The sequence below is a fragment of the Eucyclogobius newberryi genome, unplaced genomic scaffold, assembly GCF_026437365.1.
Source record: "Eucyclogobius newberryi isolate DKJ021-1_F unplaced genomic scaffold, fEucNew1.0.hap1 SCAF_4, whole genome shotgun sequence".
NCBI classification, from domain to species: Eukaryota; Metazoa; Chordata; class Actinopteri; order Gobiiformes; family Gobiidae; genus Eucyclogobius; species Eucyclogobius newberryi.
Genome location: NW_027316056.1, coordinates 39925955 through 39946379, shown reverse-complemented (window position 1 = coordinate 39946379; position 20425 = coordinate 39925955). Strand labels below are relative to the sequence as shown.

General features: G+C 49.4%; 1 protein-coding gene across 1 annotated transcript in view; it reads left to right on the top strand.

Annotated features, from left to right (window-relative positions):
- cacna1ab (calcium channel, voltage-dependent, P/Q type, alpha 1A subunit, b) overlaps positions 1-20425 on the top strand; it is a 196529-nt gene that overhangs the window by 135703 nt on the left and 40401 nt on the right. Inside the window, exons 37-40 of the mRNA XM_072464008.1 lie at positions 666-731; positions 961-1058; positions 1225-1375; positions 2251-2378. Coding sequence (XP_072320109.1) covers positions 666-731; positions 961-1058; positions 1225-1375; positions 2251-2378 — 443 coding nt within the window. The remainder of the gene's footprint in view (positions 1-665; positions 732-960; positions 1059-1224; positions 1376-2250; positions 2379-20425) is intronic.

The following is a 20425-nucleotide window of genomic DNA, read 5'->3' as shown; positions in this document are numbered from 1 at the left end:
TGCACAGACCACCCTCTGCGCCACGAGAGACCCTCCTGTAGGTGCTGCACAGACCACCCTCTGTGCCACGAGAGACCCTCCTGTAGATGCTGCACAGACCACCCTCTGCGCCACGAGAGACCCTCCTGTAGGTGCTGCACAGACCACCCTCTGGGCCACGAGAGACCCTCCTGTAGATGCTGCACAGACCACCCTCTGGGCCACGAGAGACCCTCCTGTAGATGCTGCACAGACCACCCTCTGCGCCACGAGAGACCCTCCTGTAGGTGCTGCACAGACCACCCTCTGTGCCACGAGAGACCCTCCTGTAGATGCTGCACAGACCACCCTCTGGGCCACGAGAGACCCTCCTGTAGGTGCTGCACAGACCACCCTCTGTGCCACGAGAGACCCTCCTGTAGATGCTGCACAGACCACCCTCTGCGCCACGAGAGACCCTCCTGTAGGTGCTGCACAGAGACACGAGGGAAAGAGCAGAGAAGTGAGTGAAGAGAGAATGTCAAATCTAAAATACTCCAGACTTCTCTGGACCGACCCTTGGACACATGTGATTCATGCAGTGTATTTTCAATCTAGAGGTTATTTTTCAGCCTACATGTGAATGACACTTTGGAGGAGGGCGGGGCTTCTGTGCCCTGGTTTAACGCCCGTTCTTCTGTCCTCAGGCTCTGCCCTACGTGTGTCTGCTCATCGCCATGCTGTTCTTCATCTACGCCATCATCGGGATGCAGGTGAGCGACATCAGACGAGTCTAGAGAGCTGCTAACGAACATAATCCAGACACGGGTCTAGAGAGCTGCTAACGAACATAATCCAGACACGAGACGAGTCTAGAGAGCTGCTAACGAACATAATCCAGACACGAGTCTAGAGAGCTGCTCACAAACATAATCCAGACACGAGACGAGTCTAGAGAGCTGCTCACGAACATAATCCTAACTGTCTGAACTGGTGCTGCAGCTGTTTGGGAACTTGGCTCTGGAGGAGGTCGGAGAAGGCGCCATCAACAAACACAACAACTTCAGGACCTTCATCATGGCGCTCATGCTGCTCTTCAGGTCGGTATCCTTCAGTCTTGAACACTTCATTGTACCTTTCATATAGTACAGTTTGAATATGTGTTTTACAACAAACTGGAAGCCTTTCTAGAAACAGGACGTTTAGTTATAAACCCGATAAGTCCTAACACGTCTGTCCTGGCCCTTTGTACTGACTGCGCTTTAGGAGTGCGACGGGCGAGGCGTGGCACGAGATCATGCTCTCGTGTCTGGGCGGAAAAGAGTGCGATCCAGGCTCAGGAAACACGGAGCCCGAGTGTGGGAGCACCTTCGCCTACACGTACTTCGTCTCCTTCATCTTCCTCTGCTCCTTCCTGGTGAGCTCACAGGCAAAAGCACACATGGCTCGGTTCTTCGCACTTGCTTCTGGAAAGGAAGGGTCTGGAACTATTCTCACAGAACATCAAACGAGCATCAGTCAAACCTCGTAGGCCGCAGCGCAACTCGCAACTCGCACATGTCAAGAAGGCTGACAAAAGAACCAAACTTTGTAAATACAGAAGAGAAACATCGACAGTGTTTTAAAAAATCAACACCTTTCGACCTTTAAAAGGAGACATAATTAACATTGGAATTTACCATTTAAAATAGTCTGATCTGTCGTGGACAGACGGGCTCTGTGCAGTACGGCTGCACAGTTTGTGAAAAAAGATCTAATTGCGATTCATTCAAGTTGCAATTTGTGTTAAAATAATAAGATTCTGTTCAAACTTGTCCAAAAGGATTGACAAAAGAACTGAACAAGGCCTATGAGCTGACAAACTAATACAATAATTAAAGTATTTTGGAACAGTTTTTATGCAGAATAAGTGAGCGATTTGCAAACTGCGCCCATGGTAACGGCGGTCGTGATCGCCGTGTTGAACCCTCACGCTTTTTCCTCTCGATATCGCTTTGTTTTGGTCTCTTCGGTTCATCTCGTGGCACGTTCCGGTACATTTCGAACATTCCGGCCCATTTCGGCACTTTCTGGCACATTTCAACACATTCCGGCACATTCCGGCACATTCTGGCACATTTCGACACATTCTGGCACATTTGGACACATTCTGGCACATTTAGAACATTCCGGCACATTCTGGCACATTTGGACAAATTCTGGCACATTTGGACACATTCTTTCACATTTAGAACATTCTGGCACGTTCAAAGCACGTTCCGGTACGTTCCCTGACTGTAAACCAATCCCCAGATGCTGAACCTGTTCGTGGCCGTCATCATGGACAACTTCGAGTACCTGACCAGGGACTCGTCCATCTTGGGCCCGCACCATCTGGACGAGTATGTGAGGATCTGGGCTGAGTACGACCCGGCTGCGTGGTGAGTGACGGGCGGACACGCCACGACCGCACGGCCACATCAAAACGTTTCACTGTAAAAAACAAATAAATAGCTAAATACAGCTGTGACTTGACTAACCGCACCATCTATCCCTCTAACCAGCCAGTGAGAGCGAGCTGTGAGAAGACTGAGCTAAGCTACAGTCAAACACGGGGATGTCCAGGCTGCGTTCACATTCATCAACTCTGATGTGGATCAGAACTAGAAAAGGTCTGGATCAGGGCTTTAGTGGGACTCGATCAGGGCTTTACTGGGACTAGATCAGGGCTTTAGTGGGACTAGATCAGGGCTTTAGCGGGACTAGATCAGGGCTTTAGCGGGACTTGATCAGGGCTTTAGTGGGATTAGATCAGGGCTTTAGTGGGACTCGATCAGGGCTTTAGCGGGACTCGATCAGGGCTTTAGTGGGACTAGATCAGGGTTTTAGTGGGACTAGATCAGGGCTTTAGTGGGACTAGATCAGGGCTTTAGTGGGATTAGATCAGGGTTTTAGTGGGACTAGATCAGGGCTTTAGCGGGACTCGATCAGGGCTTTAGCGGGACTCGATCAGGGCTTTAGTGGGACTAGATCAGGGTTTTAGTGGGACTCGATCAGGGCTTTAGTGGGACTAGATCAGGGTTTTAGTGGGACTCGATCAGGGCTTTAGTGGGACTAGATCAGGGCTTTAGCGGGACTAGATCAGGGCTTTAGCGGGACTCGATCAGGGCTTTAGTGGGATTAGATCAGGGCTTTAGCGGGACTCGATCAGGGCTTTAGCGGGACTAGATCAGGGCTTTAGCGGGACTCGATCAGGGCTTTAGTGGGACTAGATCAGGGCTTTAGTGGGATTGGATCAGGGTTTTAGTGGGACTAGATCAGGGCTTTAGTGGGATTGGATCAGGGTTTTAGTGGGACTAGATCAGGGCTTTAGTGGGACTAGATCAGTGCGTTAGCAGGACTAGATCAGGGCTTTAGTGGGACTAGATCAGGGCTTTAGCGGGACTAGATCAGGGCTTTAGTGGGACTAGATCAGGGCTTTAGTGGGACTAGATCAGGGCTTTAGTGGGATTGGATCAGGGTTTTAGTGGGACTAGATCAGGGCTTTAGTGGGATTGGATCAGGGCTTTAGTGGGACTAGATCAGGGCTTTAGTGGGACTAGATCAGTGCGTTAGCAGGACTAGATCAGGGCTTTAGTGGGACTAGATCAGGGCTTTAGCGGGACTAGATCAGGGCTTTAGTGGGACTAGATCAGGGCTTTAGTGGGACTAGATCAGGGTTTTAGTGGGACTCGATCAGTGCTTTAGTGGGACTAGATCAGGGCTTTAGCGGGACTAGATCAGGGCTTTAGCGGGACTCGATCAGGGCTTTAGTGGGATTAGATCAGGGCTTTAGCGGGACTAGATCAGGGTTTTAGTGGGACTCGATCAGGGCTTTAGTGGGACTAGATCAGGGCTTTAGCAGGACTAGATCAGGGCTTTAGCAGGACTCGATCAGGGCTTTAGCGGGACTAGATCAGGGCTTTAGCGGGACTCGATCAGGGCTTTAGCTGGACTCGATCAGGGCTTTAGTGGGACTAGATCAGGGCTTTACTGGGACTAGATCAGGGCTTTAGTGGGACTAGATCAGGGCTTTAGCGGGACTAGATCAGGGCTTTAGCGGGACTTGATCAGGGCTTTAGCTGGACTCGATCAGGGCTTTAGCTGGACTCGATCAGGGCTTTAGTGGGACTAGATCAGGGCTTTAGTGGGACTAGATCAGGGCTTTAGTGGGATTAGATCAGGGCTTTAGTGGGATTAGATCAGGGTTTTAGTGGGACTAGATCAGGGCTTTAGTGGGATTAGATCAGGGTTTTAGTGGGACTAGATCAGGGCTTTAGCGGGACTCGATCAGGGCTTTAGCGGGACTCGATCAGGGCTTTAGTGGGACTAGATCAGGGTTTTAGTGGGACTCGATCAGGGCTTTAGTGGGACTAGATCAGGGTTTTAGTGGGACTCGGATCAGGGCTTTAGTGGGACTAGATCAGGGCTTTAGCGGGACTAGATCAGGGCTTTAGCGGGACTCGATCAGGGCTTTAGTGGGATTAGATCAGGGCTTTAGCAGGACTCGATCAGGGCTTTAGCGGGACTAGATCAGGGCTTTAGCGGGACTCGATCAGGGCTTTAGTGGGACTAGATCAGGGCTTTAGTGGGATTGGATCAGGGTTTTAGTGGGACTAGATCAGGGCTTTAGTGGGATTGGATCAGGGTTTTAGTGGGACTAGATCAGGGCTTTAGTGGGACTAGATCAGGGCTTTAGTGGGACTAGATCAGGGCTTTAGTGGGACTAGATCAGTGCGTTAGCAGGACTAGATCAGGGCTTTAGTGGGACTAGATCAGGGCTTTAGCGGGACTAGATCAGGGCTTTAGCGGGACTAGATCAGGGCTTTAGTGGGACTAGATCAGGGTTTTAGTGGGACTCGATCAGGGCTTTAGTGGGACTCGATCAGGGCTTTAGTGGGACTAGATCAGGGCTTTAGCGGGACTAGATCAGGGCTTTAGCGGGACTTGATCAGGGCTTTAGTGGGATTAGATCAGGGCTTTAGTGGGACTCGATCAGGGCTTTAGCGGGACTCGATCAGGGCTTTAGCGGGACTAGATCAGGGTTTTAGTGGGACTAGATCAGGGCTTTAGTGGGACTAGATCAGGGCTTTAGTGGGACTAGATCAGGGCTTTAGTGGGATTAGATCAGGGTTTTAGTGGGACTAGATCAGGGCTTTAGCGGGACTCGATCAGGGCTTTAGCGGGACTCGATCAGGGCTTTAGTGGGACTAGATCAGGGTTTTAGTGGGACTCGATCAGGGCTTTAGTGGGACTAGATCAGGGTTTTAGTGGGACTCGATCAGGGCTTTAGTGGGACTAGATCAGGGCTTTAGCGGGACTAGATCAGGGCTTTAGCGGGACTCGATCAGGGCTTTAGTGGGATTAGATCAGGGCTTTAGCGGGACTCGATCAGGGCTTTAGCGGGACTAGATCAGGGCTTTAGCGGGACTCGATCAGGGCTTTAGTGGGACTAGATCAGGGCTTTAGTGGGATTGGATCAGGGTTTTAGTGGGACTAGATCAGGGCTTTAGTGGGATTGGATCAGGGTTTTAGTGGGACTAGATCAGGGCTTTAGTGGGACTAGATCAGTGCGTTAGCAGGACTAGATCAGGGCTTTAGTGGGACTAGATCAGGGCTTTAGCGGGACTAGATCAGGGCTTTAGTGGGACTAGATCAGGGCTTTAGTGGGACTAGATCAGGGCTTTAGTGGGATTGGATCAGGGTTTTAGTGGGACTAGATCAGGGCTTTAGTGGGATTGGATCAGGGCTTTAGTGGGACTAGATCAGGGCTTTAGTGGGACTAGATCAGTGCGTTAGCAGGACTAGATCAGGGCTTTAGCGGGACTAGATCAGGGCTTTAGCGGGACTAGATCAGGGCTTTAGTGGGACTAGATCAGGGCTTTAGTGGGACTAGATCAGGGTTTTAGTGGGACTCGATCAGGGCTTTAGTGGGACTAGATCAGGGCTTTAGCGGGACTAGATCAGGGCTTTAGCGGGACTCGATCAGGGCTTTAGTGGGATTAGATCAGGGCTTTAGCGGGACTAGATCAGGGTTTTAGTGGGACTCGATCAGGGCTTTAGTGGGACTAGATCAGGGCTTTAGCGGGACTAGATCAGGGCTTTAGCAGGACTCGATCAGGGCTTTAGCGGGACTAGATCAGGGCTTTAGCGGGACTCGATCAGGGCTTTAGCTGGACTCGATCAGGGCTTTAGTGGGACTAGATCAGGGCTTTACTGGGACTAGATCAGGGCTTTAGTGGGACTAGATCAGGGCTTTAGCGGGACTAGATCAGGGCTTTAGCGGGACTTGATCAGGGCTTTAGCTGGACTCGATCAGGGCTTTAGTGGGACTAGATCAGGGTTTTAGTGGGACTAGATCAGGGCTTTAGTGGGACTAGATCAGGGCTTTAGCGTGACTAGATCAGGGCTTTAGCTGGACTCGATCAGGGCTTTAGTGGGACTAGATCAGGGCTTTAGCGGGACTAGATCAGGGCTTTAGCGGGACTAGATCAGGGCTTTAGTGGGACTAGATCAGGGCTTTAGTGGGACTAGATCAGGGTTTTAGTGGGACTAGATCAGGGTTTTAGTGGGACTCGATCAGGGCTTTAGTGGGACTAGATCAGGGCTTTAGCGGGACTAGATCAGGGCTTTAGCGGGACTCGATCAGGGCTTTAGTGGGATTAGATCAGGGCTTTAGCGGGACTAGATCAGGGTTTTAGTGGGACTCGATCAGGGCTTTAGTGGGACTAGATCAGGGCTTTAGCGGGACTAGATCAGGGCTTTAGCAGGACTCGATCAGGGCTTTAGCGGGACTAGATCAGGGCTTTAGCGGGACTCGATCAGGGCTTTAGTGGGACTAGATCAGGGCTTTAGTAGGATTGGATCAGGGTTTTAGTGGGACTAGATCAGGGCTTTAGTGGGATTGGATCGGGGTTTTAGTGGGACTAGATCAGGGCTTTAGTGGGACTAGATCAGGGCTTTAGTGGGACTAGATCAGGGCTTTAGTGGGACTAGATCAGTGCGTTAGCAGGACTAGATCAGGGCTTTAGTGGGACTAGATCAGGGCTTTAGCGGGACTAGATCAGGGCTTTAGTGGGACTAGATCAGGGCTTTAGTGGGACTAGATCAGTGCGTTAGCAGGACTAGATCAGGGCTTTAGTGCGACTAGATCAGGGCTTTAGCGTGACTAGATCAGGGCTTTAGCTGGACTCGATCAGGGCTTTAGCGGGACTCGATCAGGGCTTTAGCGGGACTCGATCAGGGCTTTAGTGGGACTAGATCAGGGCTTTAGCGGGACTCGATCAGGGCTTTAGCGGGACTCGATCAGGGCTTTAGTGGGACTAGATCAGGGCTTTAGCGGGACTAGATCAGGGCTTTAGCGGGACTCGATCAGGGCTTTAGCGGGACTAGATCAGGGCTTTAGCGGGACTCGATCAGGGCTTTAGCTGGACTCGATCAGGGCTTTAGTGGGACTAGATCAGGGCTTTAGCGGGACTCGATCAGGGCTTTAGCGGGACTCGATCAGGGCTTTAGCGGGACTAGATCAGGGCTTTAGCGGGACTCGATCAGGGCTTTAGTGGGATTAGATCAGGGCTTTAGCGGGACTAGATCAGGGTTTTAGTGGGACTCGATCAGGGCTTTAGTGGGACTAGATCAGGGCTTTAGCAGGACTAGATCAGGGCTTTAGCAGGACTCGATCAGGGCTTTAGCGGGACTAGATCAGGGCTTTAGCGGGACTCGATCAGGGCTTTAGCTGGACTCGATCAGGGCTTTAGCGGGACTAGATCAGGGCTTTACTGGGACTAGATCAGGGCTTTAGTGGGACTAGATCAGGGCTTTAGCGGGACTCGATCAGGGCTTTAGTGGGACTCGATCAGGGCTTTAGTGGGACTAGATCAGGGCTTTAGCGGGACTAGATCAGGGCTTTAGCGGGACTTGATCAGGGCTTTAGTGGGATTAGATCAGGGCTTTAGTGGGACTCGATCAGGGCTTTAGCGGGACTCGATCAGGGCTTTAGCGGGACTAGATCAGGGTTTTAGTGGGACTAGATCAGGGCTTTAGTGGGACTAGATCAGGGCTTTAGTGGGACTAGATCAGGGCTTTAGTGGGATTAGATCAGGGTTTTAGTGGGACTAGATCAGGGCTTTAGCGGGACTCGATCAGGGCTTTAGCGGGACTCGATCAGGGCTTTAGTGGGACTAGATCAGGGTTTTAGTGGGACTCGATCAGGGCTTTAGTGGGACTAGATCAGGGTTTTAGTGGGACTCGATCAGGGCTTTAGTGGGACTAGATCAGGGCTTTAGCGGGACTAGATCAGGGCTTTAGCGGGACTCGATCAGGGCTTTAGTGGGATTAGATCAGGGCTTTAGCGGGACTCGATCAGGGCTTTAGCGGGACTAGATCAGGGCTTTAGCGGGACTCGATCAGGGCTTTAGTGGGACTAGATCAGGGCTTTAGTGGGATTGGATCAGGGTTTTAGTGGGACTAGATCAGGGCTTTAGTGGGATTGGATCAGGGTTTTAGTGGGACTAGATCAGGGCTTTAGTGGGACTAGATCAGTGCGTTAGCAGGACTAGATCAGGGCTTTAGTGGGACTAGATCAGGGCTTTAGCGGGACTAGATCAGGGCTTTAGTGGGACTAGATCAGGGCTTTAGTGGGACTAGATCAGGGCTTTAGTGGGATTGGATCAGGGTTTTAGTGGGACTAGATCAGGGCTTTAGTGGGATTGGATCAGGGCTTTAGTGGGACTAGATCAGGGCTTTAGTGGGACTAGATCAGTGCGTTAGCAGGACTAGATCAGGGCTTTAGCGGGACTAGATCAGGGCTTTAGCGGGACTAGATCAGGGCTTTAGTGGGACTAGATCAGGGCTTTAGTGGGACTAGATCAGGGTTTTAGTGGGACTCGATCAGGGCTTTAGTGGGACTAGATCAGGGCTTTAGCGGGACTAGATCAGGGCTTTAGCGGGACTCGATCAGGGCTTTAGTGGGATTAGATCAGGGCTTTAGCGGGACTAGATCAGGGTTTTAGTGGGACTCGATCAGGGCTTTAGTGGGACTAGATCAGGGCTTTAGCGGGACTAGATCAGGGCTTTAGCAGGACTCGATCAGGGCTTTAGCGGGACTAGATCAGGGCTTTAGCGGGACTCGATCAGGGCTTTAGCTGGACTCGATCAGGGCTTTAGTGGGACTAGATCAGGGCTTTACTGGGACTAGATCAGGGCTTTAGTGGGACTAGATCAGGGCTTTAGCGGGACTAGATCAGGGCTTTAGCGGGACTTGATCAGGGCTTTAGCTGGACTCGATCAGGGCTTTAGTGGGACTAGATCAGGGTTTTAGTGGGACTAGATCAGGGCTTTAGTGGGACTAGATCAGGGCTTTAGCGTGACTAGATCAGGGCTTTAGCTGGACTCGATCAGGGCTTTAGTGGGACTAGATCAGGGCTTTAGCGGGACTAGATCAGGGCTTTAGCGGGACTAGATCAGGGCTTTAGTGGGACTAGATCAGGGCTTTAGTGGGACTAGATCAGGGTTTTAGTGGGACTAGATCAGGGTTTTAGTGGGACTCGATCAGGGCTTTAGTGGGACTAGATCAGGGCTTTAGCGGGACTAGATCAGGGCTTTAGCGGGACTCGATCAGGGCTTTAGTGGGATTAGATCAGGGCTTTAGCGGGACTAGATCAGGGTTTTAGTGGGACTCGATCAGGGCTTTAGTGGGACTAGATCAGGGCTTTAGCGGGACTAGATCAGGGCTTTAGCAGGACTCGATCAGGGCTTTAGCGGGACTAGATCAGGGCTTTAGCGGGACTCGATCAGGGCTTTAGTGGGACTAGATCAGGGCTTTAGTAGGATTGGATCAGGGTTTTAGTGGGACTAGATCAGGGCTTTAGTGGGATTGGATCGGGGTTTTAGTGGGACTAGATCAGGGCTTTAGTGGGACTAGATCAGGGCTTTAGTGGGACTAGATCAGGGCTTTAGTGGGACTAGATCAGTGCGTTAGCAGGACTAGATCAGGGCTTTAGTGGGACTAGATCAGGGCTTTAGCGGGACTAGATCAGGGCTTTAGTGGGACTAGATCAGGGCTTTAGTGGGACTAGATCAGTGCGTTAGCAGGACTAGATCAGGGCTTTAGTGCGACTAGATCAGGGCTTTAGCGTGACTAGATCAGGGCTTTAGCTGGACTCGATCAGGGCTTTAGCGGGACTCGATCAGGGCTTTAGCGGGACTCGATCAGGGCTTTAGTGGGACTAGATCAGGGCTTTAGCGGGACTCGATCAGGGCTTTAGCGGGACTCGATCAGGGCTTTAGTGGGACTAGATCAGGGCTTTAGCGGGACTAGATCAGGGCTTTAGCGGGACTCGATCAGGGCTTTAGCGGGACTAGATCAGGGCTTTAGCGGGACTCGATCAGGGCTTTAGCTGGACTCGATCAGGGCTTTAGTGGGACTAGATCAGGGCTTTAGCGGGACTCGATCAGGGCTTTAGCGGGACTCGATCAGGGCTTTAGCGGGACTAGATCAGGGCTTTAGCGGGACTCGATCAGGGCTTTAGTGGGATTAGATCAGGGCTTTAGCGGGACTAGATCAGGGTTTTAGTGGGACTCGATCAGGGCTTTAGTGGGACTAGATCAGGGCTTTAGCAGGACTAGATCAGGGCTTTAGCAGGACTCGATCAGGGCTTTAGCGGGACTAGATCAGGGCTTTAGCGGGACTCGATCAGGGCTTTAGCTGGACTCGATCAGGGCTTTAGCGGGACTAGATCAGGGCTTTACTGGGACTAGATCAGGGCTTTAGTGGGACTAGATCAGGGCTTTAGCGGGACTAGATCAGGGCTTTAGCGGGACTTGATCAGGGCTTTAGCTGGACTCGATCAGGGCTTTAGTGGGACTAGATCAGGGCTTTAGTGGGACTAGATCAGGGCTTTAGTCGGATTAGATCAGGGCTTTAGTGGGATTAGATCAGGGTTTTAGTGGGACTAGATCAGGGCTTTAGTGGGATTAGATCAGGGTTTTAGTGGGACTAGATCAGGGCTTTAGCGGGACTCGATCAGGGCTTTAGCGGGACTCGATCAGGGCTTTAGTGGGACTAGATCAGGGTTTTAGTGGGACTCGATCAGGGCTTTAGTGGGACTAGATCAGGGTTTTAGTGGGACTCGGATCAGGGCTTTAGTGGGACTAGATCAGGGCTTTAGCGGGACTAGATCAGGGCTTTAGCGGGACTCGATCAGGGCTTTAGTGGGATTAGATCAGGGCTTTAGCAGGACTCAATCAGGGCTTTAGCGGGACTAGATCAGGGCTTTAGCGGGACTCGATCAGGGCTTTAGTGGGACTAGATCAGGGCTTTAGTGGGATTGGATCAGGGTTTTAGTGGGACTAGATCAGGGCTTTAGTGGGATTGGATCAGGGTTTTAGTGGGACTAGATCAGGGCTTTAGTGGGACTAGATCAGGGCTTTAGTGGGACTAGATCAGGGCTTTAGTGGGACTAGATCAGTGCGTTAGCAGGACTAGATCAGGGCTTTAGTGGGACTAGATCAGGGCTTTAGCGGGACTAGATCAGGGCTTTAGCGGGACTAGATCAGGGCTTTAGTGGGACTAGATCAGGGTTTTAGTGGGACTCGATCAGGGCTTTAGTGGGACTCGATCAGGGCTTTAGTGGGACTAGATCAGGGCTTTAGCGGGACTAGATCAGGGCTTTAGCGGGACTTGATCAGGGCTTTAGTGGGATTAGATCAGGGCTTTAGTGGGACTCGATCAGGGCTTTAGCGGGACTCGATCAGGGCTTTAGCGGGACTAGATCAGGGTTTTAGTGGGACTAGATCAGGGCTTTAGTGGGACTAGATCAGGGCTTTAGTGGGACTAGATCAGGGCTTTAGTGGGATTAGATCAGGGTTTTAGTGGGACTAGATCAGGGCTTTAGCGGGACTCGATCAGGGCTTTAGCGGGACTCGATCAGGGCTTTAGTGGGACTAGATCAGGGTTTTAGTGGGACTCGATCAGGGCTTTAGTGGGACTAGATCAGGGTTTTAGTGGGACTCGATCAGGGCTTTAGTGGGACTAGATCAGGGCTTTAGCGGGACTAGATCAGGGCTTTAGCGGGACTCGATCAGGGCTTTAGTGGGATTAGATCAGGGCTTTAGCGGGACTCGATCAGGGCTTTAGCGGGACTCGATCAGGGCTTTAGCGGGACTAGATCAGGGCTTTAGCGGGACTCGATCAGGGCTTTAGTGGGACTAGATCAGGGCTTTAGTGGGATTGGATCAGGGTTTTAGTGGGACTAGATCAGGGCTTTAGTGGGATTGGATCAGGGTTTTAGTGGGACTAGATCAGGGCTTTAGTGGGACTAGATCAGTGCGTTAGCAGGACTAGATCAGGGCTTTAGTGGGACTAGATCAGGGCTTTAGCGGGACTAGATCAGGGCTTTAGTGGGACTAGATCAGGGCTTTAGTGGGACTAGATCAGGGCTTTAGTGGGATTGGATCAGGGTTTTAGTGGGACTAGATCAGGGCTTTAGTGGGATTGGATCAGGGCTTTAGTGGGACTAGATCAGGGCTTTAGCGGGACTAGATCAGTGCGTTAGCAGGACTAGATCAGGGCTTTAGCGGGACTAGATCAGGGCTTTAGCGGGACTAGATCAGGGCTTTAGTGGGACTAGATCAGGGCTTTAGTGGGACTAGATCAGGGTTTTAGTGGGACTCGATCAGGGCTTTAGTGGGACTAGATCAGGGCTTTAGCGGGACTAGATCAGGGCTTTAGCGGGACTCGATCAGGGCTTTAGTGGGATTAGATCAGGGCTTTAGCGGGACTAGATCAGGGTTTTAGTGGGACTCGATCAGGGCTTTAGCGGGACTAGATCAGGGCTTTAGCGGGACTAGATCAGGGCTTTAGCAGGACTCGATCAGGGCTTTAGCGGGACTAGATCAGGGCTTTAGCGGGACTCGATCAGGGCTTTAGCTGGACTCGATCAGGGCTTTAGTGGGACTAGATCAGGGCTTTACTGGGACTAGATCAGGGCTTTAGTGGGACTAGATCAGGGCTTTAGCGGGACTAGATCAGGGCTTTAGCGGGACTTGATCAGGGCTTTAGCTGGACTCGATCAGGGCTTTAGTGGGACTAGATCAGGGTTTTAGTGGGACTAGATCAGGGCTTTAGTGGGACTAGATCAGGGCTTTAGCGTGACTAGATCAGGGCTTTAGCTGGACTCGATCAGGGCTTTAGTGGGACTAGATCAGGGCTTTAGCGGGACTAGATCAGGGCTTTAGCGGGACTAGATCAGGGCTTTAGTGGGACTAGATCAGGGCTTTAGTGGGACTAGATCAGGGTTTTAGTGGGACTAGATCAGGGTTTTAGTGGGACTCGATCAGGGCTTTAGTGGGACTAGATCAGGGCTTTAGCGGGACTAGATCAGGGCTTTAGCGGGACTCGATCAGGGCTTTAGTGGGATTAGATCAGGGCTTTAGCGGGACTAGATCAGGGTTTTAGTGGGACTCGATCAGGGCTTTAGTGGGACTAGATCAGGGCTTTAGCGGGACTAGATCAGGGCTTTAGCAGGACTCGATCAGGGCTTTAGCGGGACTAGATCAGGGCTTTAGCGGGACTCGATCAGGGCTTTAGTGGGACTAGATCAGGGCTTTAGTAGGATTGGATCAGGGTTTTAGTGGGACTAGATCAGGGCTTTAGTGGGATTGGATCGGGGTTTTAGTGGGACTAGATCAGGGCTTTAGTGGGACTAGATCAGGGCTTTAGTGGGACTAGATCAGGGCTTTAGTGGGACTAGATCAGTGCGTTAGCAGGACTAGATCAGGGCTTTAGTGGGACTAGATCAGGGCTTTAGCGGGACTAGATCAGGGCTTTAGTGGGACTAGATCAGGGCTTTAGTGGGATTAGATCAGGGCTTTAGCGGGACTAGATCAGGGTTTTAGTGGGACTCGATCAGGGCTTTAGTGGGACTAGATCAGGGCTTTAGCGGGACTAGATCAGGGCTTTAGCAGGACTCGATCAGGGCTTTAGCGGGACTAGATCAGGGCTTTAGCGGGACTCGATCAGGGCTTTAGTGGGACTAGATCAGGGCTTTAGTAGGATTGGATCAGGGTTTTAGTGGGACTAGATCAGGGCTTTAGTGGGATTGGATCGGGGTTTTAGTGGGACTAGATCAGGGCTTTAGTGGGACTAGATCAGGGCTTTAGTGGGACTAGATCAGGGCTTTAGTGGGACTAGATCAGTGCGTTAGCAGGACTAGATCAGGGCTTTAGTGGGACTAGATCAGGGCTTTAGCGGGACTAGATCAGGGCTTTAGTGGGACTAGATCAGGGCTTTAGTGGGACTAGATCAGTGCGTTAGCAGGACTAGATCAGGGCTTTAGTGCGACTAGATCAGGGCTTTAGCGTGACTAGATCAGGGCTTTAGCTGGACTCGATCAGGGCTTTAGCGGGACTCGATCAGGGCTTTAGCGGGACTCGATCAGGGCTTTAGTGGGACTAGATCAGGGCTTTAGCGGGACTCGATCAGGGCTTTAGCGGGACTCGATCAGGGCTTTAGTGGGACTAGATCAGGGCTTTAGCGGGACTAGATCAGGGCTTTAGCGGGACTCGATCAGGGCTTTAGCGGGACTAGATCAGGGCTTTAGCGGGACTCGATCAGGGCTTTAGCTGGACTCGATCAGGGCTTTAGTGGGACTAGATCAGGGCTTTAGCGGGACTCGATCAGGGCTTTAGCGGGACTCGATCAGGGCTTTAGCGGGACTAGATCAGGGCTTTAGCGGGACTCGATCAGGGCTTTAGCTGGACTCGATCAGGGCTTTAGTGGGACTAGATCAGGGCTTTAGCGGGACTCGATCAGGGCTTTAGCGGGACTAGATCAGGGCTTTAGCGGGACTCGATCAGGGCTTTAGCTGGACTCGATCAGGGCTTTAGCGGGACTAGATCAGGGCTTTAGCGGGACTCGATCAGGGCTTTAGCGGGACTAGATCAGGGCTTTAGCGGGACTCGATCAGGGCTTTAGCTGGACTCGATCAGGGCTTTAGTGGGACTAGATCAGGGCTTTAGCGGGACTCGATCAGGGCTTTAGCGGGACTCGATCAGGGCTTTAGCGGGACTAGATCAGGGCTTTAGCGGGACTCGAACAGGACCAAACCAAGTCCAAACCTTGAGTAAAAGAGTCTAAACCAGAATCAAACTGAGACAAATGTGAACGCAGCCTGACAAATAAGCAACGCAGACAAAACCAGCGAGTTGCCACATGTTGTTAAAGGAGGGTCGTGCCCTCCTTGTGCCAGTTCAAAGCCTGGATAAGTGGAGGACCAGTCAGGGCATCTGAAGTAAAAGCCTTTGCACCAAGAAAGCCGTTGAGTGCGTTTACGTGTGCATGAATAACCCGGTTATGAGCAGCGTTCTGGATGCGGTGTTTACAGGCCTCAGAGAAACCAGGATGCTCGTGTCCTTGTTTACATCTGAATATTCTGGATATTTAGAGTGGTAACTATGGCGACAATGGCTCAAATATTACAATGACCTAAACCTGTTAGCAACTTTTCCGTTTTTAGCTCGTAGGAACAAGCTACATGAGCCTGTAAAGCCCAGGGCGTGGCGAGTCCCACGGTGTCAGTTAGACAGTTAGTTTGTCAGTTAGTTTGTCAGTTAGTTAAATTAGTTAGTTTCAAACCTGCATATGACATAGTTTACAACATATTTCCAGCATTTATACATACAGAGAGTGTATGTATATATGTATGTACATGTATGTACATGTATGTGTATGTATGTACATGTATGTGCATGTATGTACATTTATGTATATGTATGTACATGTATGTACATGTATGTGCATGTATGTATATGTATGTATATGTATGTACATGTTTTACATGTATGTATATGTATGTACATGTTTTACATGTATGTACATGTATGTACATGTTTCACATGTATGTACATGTATGTATATGTATGTATATGTATGTATATGTATATGTATGTACACGTATGTACACGTTTTACATGTATGTACATGAACATACATGTATGTACATGTTTTACATGTATGTACATGAACATACATGTATGTATATGTATGTACATGTATGTACATGTTTTACATGTATGTACATGAACATACATGTATGTACATGAACATACATGTATGTACATGTATGTACATGTTTTACATGTATGTACATGAACATACATGTATGTACATGAACATACATGTATGTACATGTATGTTCATGTACATACATGTATGTACATGAACATACATGTATGTACATGAACATACATGTATGTACATGAACATACATGTATGTACATGAACATACATGTATGTACATGAACATACATGTATGTACATGAACATACATGTATGTACATGTATGTTCATGTACATACATGTATGTACATGAACATACATGTATGTACATGTATGTAGAAGCGCCTGGTTTGAAGTCAGTTGCTGTAGAGTAGACGACTTAAAGTGCCTATGACAGTTTTTCACGACTTTCCTATTTTAACTTTATTTGGTGTAAAACACATTTCATACACGAGACAATTCAAAGTGCTTCACAGCAGGAAAAATGCATTAAAATCACAAAGAAATTACAGAAACGGAAATACAATAAATGTAATTAATTAAAAACAATTTAAAGGTGTTATGGACGATTTTTTTTCAGCAAATTTTTTATCATATTTCCTTGTGGCGTGGATAAATCATTTATCCTGCCACGTATCAATCATAAAACGCACCTATCGCTCACCTGCAGCCGCGTGCGGTTCGTCCCCACGTTTCCGCGTGCCTAAGCGCATGGATCTATCATAATATAGTTCCCTCAGTGTACGGGGCAAAATGAAGACGGAGAAAGACAGTTCGAGCTGACGCAGAAGTGGACAGAAATCTACGGGAGACGAGAAATGATGCGCTCCGTTGCGCTAATAAACAAACGCACGTGTGTGTTGTATCAGTCCACACGGGGGAGGGGCATGTGCACTTCCGCCTGCGTTCTCAAATCGCCGAAAAATCGTCCATACCGCCTTTAAGTCATAAAAGAGAAGAGTGCAAAGAAAAATCCTTTCAGTCACATGACCAGCTGAACAAAACAGTTTTTAGCTTAGATTTGAACATTGTCAGAGTAGAAGCCTGTCTCACATCTTCAGGAAGAATGTTCCAGATTTTAGCTGCATAAAACTGAAACGCATATTCCCCATGTTTAGTCCTGACTCTGGCACCAGCAGGAGGCCGGTCCATGTTTTGTCCTGACTCTGGGCACCAGCAGGAGGCCGGTCCATGTTTAGTCCTGACTCTGGCACCAGCAGGAGGCCGGTCCATGTTTAGTCCTGACTCTGGCACCAGCAGGAGGCCGGTCCATGTTTAGTCCTGACTCTGGCACCAGCAGGAGGCCGGTCCATGTTTAGTCCTGACTCTGGCACCAGCAGGAGGCCGGTCCATGTTTAGTCCTGACTCTGGCACCAGCAGGAGGCCGGTCCATGTTTAGTCCTGACTCTGGCACCAGCAGGAGGCCGGTCCATGTTTAGTCCTGACTCTGGCACCAGCAGGAGGCCGGTCCATGTTTAGTCTGTCTCTGGTACCAGCTGGAGGCCGGCCCATGTTTAGTCCTGACTCTGGCACCAGCAGGAGGCCGGTCCATGTTTAGTCCTGACTCTGGCACCAGCAGGAGGCCGGCCCATGTTTAGTCCTGACTCTGGCACCAGCAGGAGGCCGGCCCATGTTTAGTCCTGACTCTGGCACCAGCAGGAGGCTGGTTCGTGTTTAGGCCACACATGGAGGCAGCATGTAGATAAACTCAGTCTGGTGATGATCTCATGGACAGTTTTGTCAGTTACAGGTGCAAAGTGAGTTAGCTCTAAGTGTCTTGGTGGTTTTAGGGTCATTTTTTTGCATTTTGGGATTATTTTTAATCAACAGGAGTTGTTTCTCAGTGTTTGCTGGGTACTTTCCTAGTGTGATGTCATCAATTACAAACAGGAAGTGAAATTAAAAACCTAAAAAATTTGCTTTTCTGGGAACACTTTTTAATAATCTTTTGCAAAATGTTAAATATATAAAACTTAACTGCATTTTAGTTCAATGAGTCGTCTGACCTGTAGGGGGTGCTTTTTTTAGAGGATTTCCCACGCTCTCATAACCGGGTTACTGGCTCATAACCGGGTTACTGGATCATAACCGGGTTACTGGCTCGTAACCAGGTTACTGGCTCGTAACCGGGTTACTGTATCATAACCGGGTTACTGGCTCATAACCGGGTTACTGGCTCATAACCGGGTTACTGTATCATAACCGGGTTACTGGCTCATAACCGGGTTACTGGCTCATAACCGGGTTACTGGCTCATAACCGGGTTACTGTATCATAACCGGGTTATTGGCTCATAACCGGGTTACTGGCTCATAACCGGGTTACTGTATCATAACCGCGTTATTGGCTCATAACCGGGTTACTGTATCATAACCGGGTTACTGTATCATAACCGGGTTACTGGCTCATAACTGGGTTACTGTATCATAACCGGGTTACTGGCTCATAACCGGGTTACTGTATCATAACCGGGTTACTGGCTCATAACCGGGTTACTGTATCATAACCGGGTTACTGGCTCATAACCGGGTTACTGGCTCATAACCGGGTTACTGTATCATAACCGGGTTACTGGCTCATAACCGGGTTACTGGCTCATAACCGGGTTACTGTATCATAACCGGGTTACTGGCTCATAACCGGGTTACTGGCTCATAACCGGGTTACTGTATCATAACCGGGTTACTGGCTCATAACCGGGTTACTGTCTCATAACCGGGTTACTGGCTCATAACCGGGTTACTGGCTCATAACCGGGTTACTGTATCATAACCGGGTTACTGTATCATAACCGGGTTACTGTATCATAACCGGGTTACTGGCTCATAACCGGGTTACTGTATCATAACCGGGTTACTGGCTCATAACCGGGTTACTGTATCATAACCGGGTTACTGGCTCATAACCGGGTTACTGTATCATAACCGGGTTACTGGCTCATAACCGGGTTACTGGCTCATAACCGGGTTACTGTATCATAACCGGGTTACTGGCTCATAACCGGGTTACTGGCTCATAACCGGGTTACTGTATCATAACCGGGTTACTGGCTCATAACCGGGTTACTGTATCATAACCGGGTTACTGGCTCATAACCGGGTTACTGTATCATAACCGGGTTACTGGCTCATAACCGGGTTACTGTATCATAACCGGGTTACTGGCTCATAACCGGGTTACTGTATCATAACCGGGTTACTGTATCATAACCGGGTTACTGTATCATAACCGGGTTACTGGCTCATAACCGGGTTACTGTATCATAACCGGGTTACTGGCTCATAACCGGGTTACTGTATCATAACCGGGTTACTGGCTCATAACCGGGTTACTGGCTCATAACCGGGTTACTGGCTCATAACCGGGTTACTGTATCATAACCGGGTTACTGGCTCATAACCGGGTTACTGGCTCATAACCGGGTTACTGGCTCATAACCGGGTTACTGTATCATAACCGGGTTACTGGCTCATAACCGGGTTACTGTATCATAACCGGGTTACTGGCTCATAACCGGGTTACTGTATCATAACCGGGTTACTGGCTCATAACCGGGTTACGCATGTAAACGCACTCAGTGAAACCAGTAGATCGCTTGGTGAATATAGAATATAATATAGAATATAGAAAATAATTATTGAATTTGACTGAAAACTGCACGAGACATTTAATGATTTAATGATCTTGTTTTTTCTCATTAACTGTTGATTGTATTTTAAATAATTCTAGTATATTTGATGCACTTTCCACAGGATGATTTTACAGCCATTTTATAGTTACTCAGTTGTTTATATGTTTAAGTAAAGATACTTAAATCTATAAAAAGACTCATAATGTGAATAAGGAGTGTTTGACGGATAAATGTGAAGAAAAGAACTTTAAAAGTGTCTTTTGTTTCTGACAATAACAGATCTCACTCTTTCTCAAAGGGAAAAACATACAGCACATAAAACATAAAAAGACCTCCTCCTCTTCATTCAATTGCTGAATGTCCTCTCCTCTTTTCTCCTGATGTGTCGATCTCACTTTCTCTTTCTAAATCTGCCCAGTCTAAAATAACAATGTGATGTTTCCATTTATCACTTTGATTTTGAGTTAAAATAACCTTTTCATTCCCGACTTCTCTCTATAGTATGTTCAGATGCCCGAGGCTCAGAGTAGAGCCACTGCTCCTCTCCATGTGGAGGAGCAGAGGCTCAGAGTAGAGCCACTGCTCCTCTCCATGTGGAGGAGCAGAGGCTCAGAGTAGAGCCACTGCTCCTCTCCATGTGGAGGAGCAGAGGCTCTACTCTGATTGAGGACCTTTTTCCTCTTCTACATCAGAGTGAGAACATCACATACGTTATGTTTTACTCTGGGCTTAAACATGTTCTCCTCAGCTCCTCTGTGCTC